The sequence below is a fragment of the Danio rerio genome, chromosome 20 (assembly GCF_052040795.2).
Source record: "Danio rerio strain M-AB ecotype USA chromosome 20, GRCz13ab, whole genome shotgun sequence".
Taxonomy (NCBI): Eukaryota; Metazoa; Chordata; class Actinopteri; order Cypriniformes; family Danionidae; genus Danio; species Danio rerio.
Genome location: NC_141040.1, coordinates 55,369,663 through 55,383,144, shown reverse-complemented (window position 1 = coordinate 55,383,144; position 13,482 = coordinate 55,369,663). Strand labels below are relative to the sequence as shown.

The window sequence follows — 13,482 nt, the reverse complement described above, 5'->3', positions numbered from 1 at the left end:
GATGATTGTAGCAGTGCATTGAGTGGCGCTCTAACACCATCGTCTGCTTGTAGTCATGCAGATCGTACTGCTAGTTGGGTTGCAGAGACATTAGTCCCAGATGATGTCCCAGACAGTGTACCTATTGACACAGAGAGTGTTCTGTCATTGGTAGTGAACCCCGAAGCTTCTAGGACTTGTCTTTCTATAGTGCAGTCTGACACCTTAAGTTGTGAAGATGTCATGGTTCATTCTGAAGTGACAAAAACTCATTCAGAGACAGACTCACTGGTATCAAACAGAGCTTTGACTAGGGGTGCAAATACCTCTGAATCTGTTGTTTTGTCTTCCAGTAGAGTTACACTTCCAGTTAGGACTAGGGTCGGAAGACTTGTGAAGCCTGTAAATAGGTTAATTCAAAACATGACTCAGAATGTGAGAATGACAAGTTCAGTCAGTGAGTTTGCGAAATCTTTATTGTCATAAGTCCTGATAATCATAGGATAAAATCCTTTTTCTTGTAGAATCTTATCTTTTGAGTCAATTTCTCACAGTGTGTGGAATTCTGAGTTTTCAAGTCACTGTCTTGTTGAGGTCAATATGATGGTGTTTTGGGCACCATTATAGCAAGTGCGTCTTAGTAGGCCTGATCAACCTGTTTGGACCACTTACCCTGTTAGGTGGGAAGCATATATGCTGCTGTGACTTGCGTATTAAATGACAGTTGAGTTTCTCAGATAAATACTAGTTAAATTAATTTTTTTTTCCTAATTGAATGCTTACTTTGAGGTGCAAGTTTTGTGAAGTTCAGAGGGGAGTATGTAGCTGAGCTAATAAGTATAAAATATACCAATGCAAATTATTAGTGAACTTCATCAAAACTTTACTTTTAATTACTTTTGTTTTATATTTTCTTTTCTTAATCATAATGTTTTGTATATAGTTTTGATAGAGATGTTTTTTATGCGGAACCATGTTGGCAAATGTTTATGGAGAGCACATATTAGTGGCGCACACAGCAACTCATGCGGTGTGTGGGCAGGCAGCGCCATCTTCAGTGTTGAATTCGCCGCTGGCTGAGATGGTTGCATGTTCTCTCGCTCTGCTAACGCGAGCCTGGTAAGGATTTTCAAGCGAGTTCACTGAGTTATTTTATGTGACAGTGAATGTATAAACGTGATAAAACTATGATGTATCGAAGATGAATGTAAATAATCACATTTTGAGTGCTTAAAGTGACTTTCCTTTCTAATTGGCAGAGTGGAAAAAGAGAGAGACATTTCAGCATATTATTGTGCTCTCTGTGTTTTTACAGGTATGTTTATTATGTTTTCTTAAGTGATGTTTGAAATCTAATTATACAAGTTGTGTAAAATGAGGTCTGTTTGCAAAGCAATATAATTTTGCGTATATTCATGTATTTTATAGTGTTAAATGTTTATTTGTGTATCTTTTCTGATATTTGACACTATTTTTCATTCTATTGCTCACTAATGTAGTGACCAGTGAAACATTATATTCCTTTTACAACTTATCTGATTATACTATAATGTTTATTCTTTACTACTAATTTTTGTGGTCTATTTATTTGTATTTATTTTCTTTTACCTATTGTTTTTGTCAATTTGTTGGCTATTATTAATGCAACGAGTGTTGAATTCGCCGCTGGCTGAGATGGTTGCATGTTCTCTCGCTCTGCTAACGCGAGCCTGAGTGGAAAAAGAGAGAGACATTTCAGCATATTATTGTGCTCTCTGTGTTTTTACAGAATAAACCAAACTTGAGACCTCCAACGCCGCTGTTGTCTTATTGGGAAAAAACACACACAACCAGAGTAAAACTGCTACACATAGAAGGGCGAACGTAAAACAAAGTTAAAGGACAATAAATTATTTCTTAACTTGTCCTTATGTTTTGTTTTTTCATTGTAAAATTATTTTGTCGTTGTTCATATTTTATGCTCAATTTGTTAAGAGTAAATAAATATATCTGAATAGTTCTGCAAAATGTGACCAGATAACATGGTGGTTAGTTCTAATAATAACACAATGTATAGGTACATAATGTGGGCTGAGCTAATTGGAAAAAGTGTTAAAAAATTATAGATAAAAGCTATATTTGATTAATATTGTTTTTATTTAAAAAAAAAAAACAGAAATGGGAAGTAGAAATTGTTTTTAAATGTAGATTTCTTCTTCTTCATTTTTGACTTATTATTATTAATTCATTAATTTTTCTTCAGTTTAGTCCCTTTGTTCATCAGAGGTCGCCACAGCGGAATAAAAAAACAACTTATCCAGCAAATGTTTTGCGCAGCGGATGCCCTTCCAGCTGCAACCCAGTACTGGGAAAAATCCATACACACTCACAAAAGGCCAGAATTTGTCCCATACATGAGCTCATTTGTCTCACCATCATAAATTGTAAAAATAATCAATCAAAGAAGGCTTTAAGACCAGGCAGAATAATCTGTTGGCTACGGCCTGACTTCTGCTAGTCAGTTTTGACCTACGTAAACAATTATTTGTCATGACTCCAAGGCGCACAACTCCAGCTATAGCCTACCATTGAGCTGTACAAGAAAACCAAGAAACCTTGGTTTAGTGAAGTCATCATTCACCACTATATAACTATTTTACATGTAACTGTTATTCTAAATCAGCAGCACGGCGTCGCAGTGGGTAGATAGATTGACTTACAGCAAGAAGGTCGCTAGTTCGAGTCCCGGCTGAGTCAGTTGGCATTTCTGTATGGAGTTTGCATGTTCTCCCCGTGTTGACGTGTTTCCTCCGGGTGCGGTTGCGATGTAGGGAAATTTAACAAACTAAATTGGCCGTAGTGTATGTGTGTAAATGCGAATGTATAGGTGTTTCCCAGTACTGATGGAAGGGCATCCGCTGCGTAAAACATATGCTGGATAAGTTGGTGGTTCATTCCGCTGTGGCGACCCCTGAATAATAAAGAGAATAAGCCAAAAAGAAAATGAATGAATGTTGTTCTAAATCCTGGACCTTATTAATGACTATTAAAATGGTGTGAAGTTCCCCAAAGATGGCCCATATTAAAGTAAATTGTAATTATGATCAGGCTATTGTTGCTATCTATTAATTTTTAAATCTACTTTTTTACAGGAGAGGCTAGAGAAATAGCCAAGCTATTCATTATTATAATTGTTATTATTGTTATATGTTTTATTATTCAATTAAATTTATCTTTATTTTTTTTTTACAATTTTACAATGTAGATTGTGTCAAAGCAGCTTAACATTGAAGTTCTGGTAAATGTAAACTGTGTCAGTCCAGTTTTCAGAGTTGAAGTTCAGTTTAGTTCAGTTCAGTTCAGTTCAGTCAGTGTAGTTTAATTTTCACTGCTGAAAGTCCAAACACTGAAGAGCAAATCCATTGATGTGCAGCTCTACAAGTCCTAAACCAAGCAAGCCAGTGGCAACAGCGGCGAGAAACAAACTTCACTAACTGACGAAAGTGAACTCAAGAGGAACCAGGCTCAGATGGGCACGACCATTTCTCCTCTGGCCAAACGTCTTGTGCAGAGCTGCAGTCTAGGCGCCGGAGGCTGGAGAAATGCTGGATGTTCATTGTGGAGATGCTGCAGGCGTAAATAAGTCTCAGTGTTCAGGCTGGCCCATAGGATCAGTGCGAGGACTCGTCTGTCACTGGGGTCTTTCAGGAATCAGCTATACTCTCCGCTCCTCCATGTCCACCCCAGCATCTGCTCAGGATACGGCCTGGTCCAGGAATATGGCTACCTTGGCATTATTGGATGGACATATTCTAACTAAGGAAAGTTGAATGTGCTGGCCAGTTTGTTATTTGCCTAATAAATGACAATAGACTAATTGTTTTTAACAGATTCCTTTTTAGTAATGATATATGATGATATAATATTTCTTTCAATGTTTAAATGTTTTAGATACATCTCAAAGTGTGGATATGATGACCACCCAACAAGCTAATCCAGCAAAAATAGTGCTTAAATGTCACAAAAATGCAGTGTTTCTCACAATTAAATAGAAAACGAGGCGAATAACTGCAAACCTTTCTCTAAGCTGGCTACAGGACTGCAAACGTGTGTAATCATCAAACGTGTAAGTAGTAATGTGCCAAAAAGGCAGGGTGCACTTGTTCCACACGTATTAAACGTTTGCGTTTGTTGTTGTCCTAATATCTTAATATTATATCTGTTCGTGGCGTTATTATTCGCCTATTTTGATCAGCTTTTTTTTTATTTATTTTATATTTTTTTTAAATCAGAGGTCTTTTAAGTTGCCCGTTATTTTCCCAGAATTCCACTTCACCGGAAACTGTGGGTCCGAGTGCTCGTTGCTTTTTACTACGGATCCGGTGAACTTTCCGTGCGAGAAGCGAGTTGATATCGATTTGGTTTAAGTGAGTACCATTTATTAATGTATTAGGCATCGCTTTTAGTTTATATTTCTATAGTCTCGCGCTGGACATCGATTAAATGAAGAAATCCGATGAGAGAGGTCAAAATAAAGGCTTTTTGTGAGCGTTAGCTCGTGGCTAGCTGTTGCCCGGTCTGACTGAATTGATTCCCGCTGATATTTTCTAACAACCCCGGTCAATTTATAGCCTCGAAATTACTATTTGCCATAAAAGCCACTTGATATAAGAGTTTAAGCGTGTTGGCTATCACATAGTTGTTTATTTGTTTATCTAACGTCAATTGTGGGACACGTTACCAACGTGAAGTCGGCCTTTGAATCGATGTAATGCATTTCGCCGGATTTCAGGTGTTTCGGTTCATCTCCGGTTGATTTCAGACCATCAGCATCATTTCAGATCGATTTTTTAGTTCTTACAACTGATTTCAAGTTGATTTCAGCACTTTCAGTTTGTCCTTAGGACTTTTAGCTTAACGTCGTGCGTGTTTAAATGACATTTTATCATGTTAAAGTGGTTTTAGGTCTTGTAGATTGATTGAGTTTTATTTCAGACCTTTCTACTGAAATTCACCGTTATTCTGAGCTGTCAGTTGATCAAACTGCCCGAAATTAGATTGATTATTCTTAGATTTATTTTTTCACTTGGTGTTTTTGTGATTCTCTTATCTTATTTTTGCACTGTTTAACCACAATATATATATATATATATATATATATATATATATATATATATATATATATATATATATATATATATATATATATATATAACATTAATAATAATGTAGGTGATGTGAAATGAATTGCTCACATATAGGGATTGAAAAAATATTTTATTGTTAATTCAAAACTGTGGTGAATCTTTAAACTTTAGTTACTTGCCATCAACCTATGGAAGATGAAGGTGCCTTTTTTTACTTGAGTAAAACAAAGCACATCAACTGCATCCAGCATGCTATGTGTTAAAGTCTATACAGACTAGTGTTGTCATGATACTGGAATTTTCAACTTCGATATGATACCTTGAAAATTATACATTTTCCATACCGTGGGGAACTAATTCTGCAACATTAAAAGCGGTGATGCCCAAACCAGGGCCTGCGGGCCATAGTTGGCCCATTGTAACCTTTGATTTGGCCCACCATCTCATCTGGGAACAGAGTAAGAATGATAGGCAGGGTCAGGGCAAAATGATTTTAAAAGAGATTGTCATTTCTAATTTAAAATAACTTTTTTTGTTTGTCTGTTTTATTGCTGAGCTACAAAAAAAGCTAACTGAAAATGTTTAATTTAGTTGTAAATACATTTAAAATTCTTTGTAAAAATGTAAATACTGTCGCTTGGCAGATAGAGGACAATGAGGAAGACATCTGCAAGCAAATCAAGGCAAAATTAGGTGCAGCTTGACTTGTGTAACTCCATTCTGTTATAAATGAGAAAGTTTTTACTCAGACCTTTCTACTGAATTTCAGGGTTTTTCACTTGATCAAACAGCCTGAAATTAGATTGATTATTCTTAGATTTTTTTCAGTTGGTGTTTTTGTGATTCTCGTATCTGATTTATGCAGCATTTAACCACTTTTATGCATTTTTTTTACATCTATAATAATAACAGCAATGTAGTTGCTATGAAATCAATTGCAGCTCTGAGTTAAAGGGATTGGGAATAAATATTTTATTGTTAATGCAAAACTGTGGTGTTGTTTCTGTGCCTATAACAATAAAGCTCTTAAATCTTTAAATTTTAGTTACTTGCCATCAGCTTATTGAAGACTTGGGTGCCTTTTTTACTTGAGTAAAACAAAGCACATCAACTGCAGCCAGCATGCTACGTGTTAAAGTCTATACAGACTAGTGTTGTCATGATACTGGAATGTCCAACTTCGATATGATACCTTGAAAAATATACATTTTTGATAACATGGGGAACTAATTCTGCAACATTAAAAGTTGAGATGCCCAAACGAGGGCCTGCGGGCCAAAGTTGGCCCATTGTAACCTTTGATTTGGCCCACCATCTCATCTGAGAAGAGAGTAATGATGGGCAGGGTCAGGGCGAAATGATTTTAACAGAGATTGTCATTTCTAATTTTAAATAACCTTTTTTGTTTGTTTATTTTGTAAATAAATACCTGGTACAAAATGTAAATACTGTCTCTCGACAGATAGAGGTTTATGCAGAAGACATCTGCAAGCGAATTAAGGCAAAATGAGGTGCAGCTTGACTAGTGTAACTCCATTCTGTTGTAAATGAGACCTTTCTACTGAATCTCAGGGTTAGTCTGAGCTGTCACTTGATCAAACAGCCAGAAATTAGATTGATTATTCTTAGATTTTTTGTCAGTTGGTGTTTTTGTGATTCTCTTAAATTATTTATCCACCGTTTAACCACTTTTATGCATTTTTTTTAACATCTAGTAAAAAAATGTAAACAGTATTTACTGTTAAAGCAATCTTTTCTCGTTTTAAAAAAAATATTAATTAATAAATATATTAGGAAGTATCCATGGGAACTATATTTAACTTTGGCCCAATAGTTTTGTTTTTGGCCCTTCAGAAGCAAAAGTTTGGGCACCCCTGATTAAAAGTATGCAAATGAAGTTCATTCATTTTCTGTTTGGCTTAGTCCCTTTATTAATCTGGAGTCGCCACAGTTAAATGAACCGCCAACTTATCCAGCACATGTTTTACGCAGCGGATGCCCTTCCAGCCGCAACCCATCACTGGGAAATGCAAAAGAAGTTAAAAGAAAAAAAAAAAAAAACACTAAACCATATACTCTATATACCAGGATCGTCAGCAGCAGTCCTTCAAGCCAAAAGGCAGTAATGTAATTTACAATAATAAATAAATTAATTCGTGCAATCTTATCTTTTTTTCTAATTAAAACTAAAATGTTTACTTCCCAATATTATTGTTAATTATTCATCCCCCTGCTATTTAAAAGACAGAGCCAGTATCGATACTAACCAAAAGCAAGATTGTATCATGTTACAATCTGAGCAATATATCTTTTGAGCATCTATCGCATTGTATCTGCAATATTCACATCGCAGGAGTAGATATTTATCAAAGATTAAAATACACAGATATAATTAAATGTATTTATTTCTTATATTTCTGGTTCTTATACACAGGGCTTGAGATTAAACAACTCTGTTTACACTTCATAGGTAAAGTGCAGCCTGAAGTAAATTTGAGTCTGAATTGTGTAATTAGGCAGAGGTCATTTGATAGTGATTAAGTTTGTTGTGAATGCATAGAGCAAACGTGGCTGCTGATGGGTAACGAACATGTAATGGAATGTAAGCTTTCATTGGGTCAGTTGCACAAGTGAGCCTTATTTTTTTTCCGTTTCTTCATTTTCGCACACAGTATGTTTTTGATGCCAATGTGACTAAAATGGTCGCACTGTAGAGCCCAGTACGCATTTATTTGCAGTGATTTAACACAAATTTTCTCCTCCATTTCAGGTGGGTGTCCTGCCCAAGATGTCTTTCCCTCCTCATCTCAACCGGCCACAAATAGGCATCCCGACGTTGCCTCCAGGAATCCCTCCACCACAGTTTGCTGGATTTCCACCAACGATGCCTCCCGGTAATTATGATCAACTAGACCTGTCATGTAGACCAGGGGTTCTCAGTCTTGGTCCTGGAGGGCCGGTGTCCTGCAGATTATAATTCCAACCCCAATGAGGCACACCTGGGCTAGCTAATCAAGCTCTTTTGCCACGGCCACTCTTGCTGTGTTTCATTTGAGAGGCTGCATCCTCCGAAGGATGCAGACTTCAAAGGTGAGTTCTTCGAAGTCCACACAGGCTGAATCGAGCGTTTTGAAATGAGACGATCTAGCCTATAGAGGACAGATCTCGTCACCTGTTTGTAAGTGCTGATAAAATTTATAATGACTTTTTTCCAAAGTGATTTTAAAGCTTATTTTAAGCGATCTGAAGGCAAAACAAGGTATACAGAAGCTGGAAATATATTTCCTTTCGTTCATACATGTACACATAAAAATGTCAACTGTCTATACAATTATTCTTTAGTAAGTCATAATCTTTTAGTTTTTAACATGTGTTTAGATATTCAAATAAAATAAACATTCATACATTTAAACCGGAGTTTTCTTTTAAAAACGTCCTGCCGTTATCAGTGCGCAATATATCTTTGGATGTTTGAGGCCGCGAAGGATCCACTGGTTGTATGCTTCATTACCTGGAAAACGAAGGACGAATTTTGAGGCTGCGTTTGAAGGAGCCTTTGAATATTTTTGAAATGAGACAGCCTTCGTCGCTCCGCGATGACGCATCGCACTTCGAATGCATACTTCGGAGGATGCAGCCTCTGAAATGAGACACAGCTACTAGCATTTAAGCAAATGCTGTCATATGGTGTTGCGAAAAAGTGCGGGATTCAAGATGATTACATATTTCAAAAAGCGAGTGATTGGTTCCTATTTTACATTTCTGTCTAGAGAGGTCATGTTATGATCTTTGATTGGTCTCATGCAGTCACGTGATGCAATTTCACAGGTCGGAGTTCACCAAGCTTGAACTTTGCAATGCAGCGAATTGTGAAACTTGTCGCACAAGCTTGAATTTCCAGTCTATGAGGCGAAAAAGTGCAGTTTGACAGCGACTTTACTAGACTTTCTACATTTTACTGGACTGTTCTGCTTTTAATGATTCCAGAAGACTTTTTTATAAAATGAACTCTCTGAAGGACATTTTAACAAGGTGACAACAGGAAAAATGTATGAATTCTTATCATGTATTAACACAAAAAATCTTATTTAACTTATTTATTCATTTGTTTGTTGTTTTTAATTGTTTATTTATTATTGAAACGTTCTTGCCATGAAAATAGCCTTGGTTGCTGTATTGGCAATAAATAAAAAATACATACATTACTACACTTTCTAAAAACATCCTTGTGGGTGTATTAAGTAAAATTTGAAGGTGAAATCTGCAGGACACTGAGCCTCCAGGATCAAGTTTGAGAACCCCTGATGTAAACATTGTGTTAGCAAGAGAATAGAATTGATTTGGAGAGAACGTATACTGTTAAAATGTAAAGTTTTGGAGGCCGTTCACATATTGTGTCTAAAAGAGCATGGAAAGCACAATGTGTGTTGCTTTCTTTATCAACTGTTTTCTCGGAGGATGACAAACTGAGAAACTGGCATTCTGAAAAGTTGTGATGTTTTCAACTGGGTGTGCCTGGAAACAGTAAGCCACACGCCTCCATGGGAAATAATGAACTTGTGCATGCAATAGACGCGATATGTGAAAGCCCCCCCAAGTTGTTTTGATGCTCACATATAGCAAAAACATGTAAATTTGATTCCAATGAAAGCATTTATGGAAGTATTCAGTAAGCTGTGACGCATTTTGTTAATTATGACGGCAAGATGTTGCTTTAATATTCAAGTCTGTGTAATGGATTTATTGTCATGCTGCTAAATGGGCCATTAATGAAGTTAATGAATTGTTTGACACCTTTAATGTAGTTTTTTTTCAAGCAGGGTTAGAGATTGTTATTCCTGGGTTTGTATTAGAGCTGCACTATATTGTAAAACATGGACATTGTTAGTAATCTGCAGTACATATTATGATATTAAGTGTATTGCACCAGATGAAACGATTAGCTCTTTATGGGAAGAATTCATAATATTAGATGAGGTTTTTTTTTCCAAAAATTGCTATTCATTTAATCTGGTACAATTCTACTCCGTATCACAATATGCATTATAAACCAATTACAAGCATTGATAAATACAATAGAGCAAAGATACAAATGAAATAAACTCTGCTTTATGGTTTTCCGGGAGTCTAGCAGTATTCAGGTACACAAATGAATAGTTAAGTGTAAAATAACACCAAATAATCTTCATTTTTGTATATACATAGATACGATTATTCATTCATTCATTTTCTTGTCAGCTTAGTCCCTTTATTAATCCGGGGTCGCCACAGCGGAATGAACCACCAACTTATCCAGCAAGTTTTTACGCAGCGGATGCCCTTCCAGCCGCAACCCATCTCTGGGAAACATCCACACACACATTCACACACACACACACACACTCATACACTATGTGCAATTTAGCCTACCCAATTCACCTGTACCGCATGTCTTTGGACTGTGGGGAAACCGGAGCACCCGGAGGAAACCCACGCTAAGGCAGGCAGAACATGCAATCTCCACACAGAAACGGCAACTGAGCCGAGGTTCGAACCAGCGACCTTCTTGCTGTGAGGTGACCACTACCTACTGCGCCACTGCCTCGCCCTAGATACGATTAATCTTTCTTAATTTTACGAGCATCTTTCTTTAAAAATGTTTTAAACTTGGTTGAAATGCTCACAGTCACAGGCCTTTAAAACACATGCACATGTTAACCATTTGAGTAACTTTATGGTTAAACTTTGCAGTGGCTCTGCAAATTGAATGAGTTTTCAACTGTGGCTCCTGATCAACTATAATCCTAATTGGACATGGCAGTTTCTGTGATTTTGCACACATTGCGATATCGATTACGAAACGATATGTTGTGCATCCCTAGTTTATATTTTTGTTATTAAGATGAATTGTCTTATAATAATGCAAATCGCATAACATAATATAATTAGTGATTTACACTGATGCATGTTGTGTTTGTCCTCTTTAGGAACCCCAATGATTCCTGTCCACATGGGGATTATGGCTCCAGCCCCTGCGGTAACATTCTCTTACTCTAAAAACAAAACAAATAAAAATAATCACTAATATGTATTAGTTTAGCCATTTTACAAATATATTAAACACTACCTGATAAAAGTCTTGTTGTCTGTGCAAGTTTTAGAAACAACAGATATTAACTTGACTTCTTGTTGATCAATTGGTATCAGAAGTGGCTTATATGAAAGGCAAATGCCTCTAGATGACGCTTATTTGACCTCAATAAAATATGATCATGCCTTGATTATTAGTGATTTCATTTAGACAGTAAGCTCTGACTTTGCTCACTGAACAGAAATAATGTCCAGTATAGAATATAAAGTCCTGCTGCAGTGGAGACAGAATAAATATTGTGTGTGACTCCATCATGAGCTTGGAGGACTGCATCCATACATCTCTGACATGACTCAAATCACTGATTAATAAAGTCATCTGGAATGGCAAAGAAAGCGTTCCTGCAGGACTCCCAGAGTTCATCAAGACTCTTTGGATTCAATCCTTAATGCCTCCTACATCTTATCACCAGATGTGCTCAATAATGTTCATATCTGGTGACTGGGCTGGCCAATCCTGGAGCACTCTTTGCTTTCAGGAGCTTTGATGTGGAGGCTGAAGTATGAGCAGAAGCGCTATCCTGCCGGAGAATTGTCCCTCTCCTGTGGTTTGTAATGTAATGGGCAGCACAAATGTCTTGATACCTCAGGCTGTTGATGTTGATCATCCACTCTGCAGATCTCTCGCACGCCCCCATACTGAATGTAACCCCAAATCATGATGTTTTTCTGACAGCTGAGATCAACGACAAGACTTTTGTCCGGTAGTGTTTTTATTCTCTCTCAAGTGGTTCTCAACACACAAGAAAACATTTTGAAGGAAACCTGGTAACCTGTAACCATTTTTTTCCCTACTATGAAAGTAAATGGTAACACGTTTCCAGCTTTCCTCAAACCAATAATCTTTTGTGTTCAGCAGAAGAAAAACTGGTTTATAACCACTTTAAAGGAGAGTAAATAATGAGTGAACTTTGATTTTAGGGTGAACTATATTTCCACTATAAAAATCAAATCAAATATTACTCAATATTAACTAAGTTTTTTTATATATATTTTTTAACCTTAGAAGGTTTTTTTCTATTACTCATTTGCCTCTTTTTTGTTGCAAAATTAATTAAAAATATGTAATACTAAAGAAAATATTAAAGTCTTTCAGAGAAAAACCTCTTTTGTTTGTATGCCATTGCTTTGACACGTGCTACATATTCATTGGGATGTGCTGTATCAGGTTCTTGTGCCCACGACGATGTCTGTGGTTAGTAAAGTTGCTGCTCCCAGAAAGGAAAGCATAGCTGCTCATGCAAAAGATGACGACAGCAGCGGCCCCACGACCACTGTGTTTGTGGGGAACATCTCTGAAAAAGCCTCTGATATGCTGATCAGACAGCTGCTGGCTGTGAGTATCTAATTAAAGCAGTTAATTATAATTAAAGTAGTGCTTTTGTACCAGGAGGGTATTGATGATAATTGCTTGTGTTTCAGAAATGCGGTTTGGTGTTGAGCTGGAAACGAGTTCAAGGTGCCTCAGGGAAACTCCAAGGTATATATTATTAACACATAGGGCTCTATTTTAATGATCTAAATGCAAAGTCTAAAGCACAATGGTGCAAAAGTACTAAGGGCGTGTCTGAATTAACTATTTTAAGGATGGGAAAAACCATCTGTGCTCCAGGCGCATGATTTAAAAGGGTTGTCCTTATTCTCTTCATAGTTTATGGGTGTGTTTTGGGCATCACGTGCGTTAAACCAGTCTCATCTCCCAATCCCTTAAGCCTGGTTTATACTTCTGCGTCAAGTGACCGGCGTAAGCAACGGCGCATGCAACGCGCGTAGCTGTGCATTTATACTTCTGCGCGCTGTCTCTGTTGGTCTGCATTAACACTTCCAAAACGCGAGTTGGCAGTGAGGTGTAAATGTTCCTCTGTGTCGAGTTTCTTCGCCTGCGTTTTGTTCTTTCTGAATGCTTCCTGGATGTACAAGTGGCTCAAACTCGCTCATTTTGAAGCAGGAACCGGCGGACATGCAACAACTTTAACTATGAGGCAAACACAAAACAAAACTTTCCATCCGGAGCTCCTTCGCAGCACTCCACACTTGTAGACAATTGCTCTAGACGGGCTCGCACCACTCGTGCGGCTCTCAGTCCCGCCCAGACTCGTCAGCGCTACCAAGCAGACCAATCACAGAGCTTGCGCTACGCGTCGTTGCGGCTATGCGTCAGCGCCGTAGCATACGCGTGCGCTTGACGCAGAAGTATAAATCAGCCTTTAAGGCCCTGTCCACACAAACACTGGTATTTTCTAAATCA

At 37.4% G+C, this 13,482-nt stretch overlaps 1 protein-coding gene across 3 annotated transcripts in view; it reads left to right on the top strand.

Annotated features, from left to right (window-relative positions):
* The first annotated feature begins 4,310 nt into the window (after window positions 1–4,310).
* The window catches only part of rbm25b (RNA binding motif protein 25b), a 54,645-nt gene continuing 45,473 nt past the window's right edge, over window positions 4,311–13,482 (top strand). For 2 of the 3 annotated variants that reach the window (XR_015517462.1, XM_087296418.1), the window contains exons 1-5: window positions 4,311–4,385; window positions 7,876–7,999; window positions 11,072–11,121; window positions 12,403–12,570; window positions 12,657–12,714. Coding sequence is in view for 2 of the 3 variants with exons in the window: in XM_087296418.1 (XP_087152544.1) it covers window positions 7,894–7,999; window positions 11,072–11,121; window positions 12,403–12,570; window positions 12,657–12,714 (382 nt within the window). In the remaining variant the exon portion in view is untranslated. 3 annotated transcript variants of the gene reach the window in all.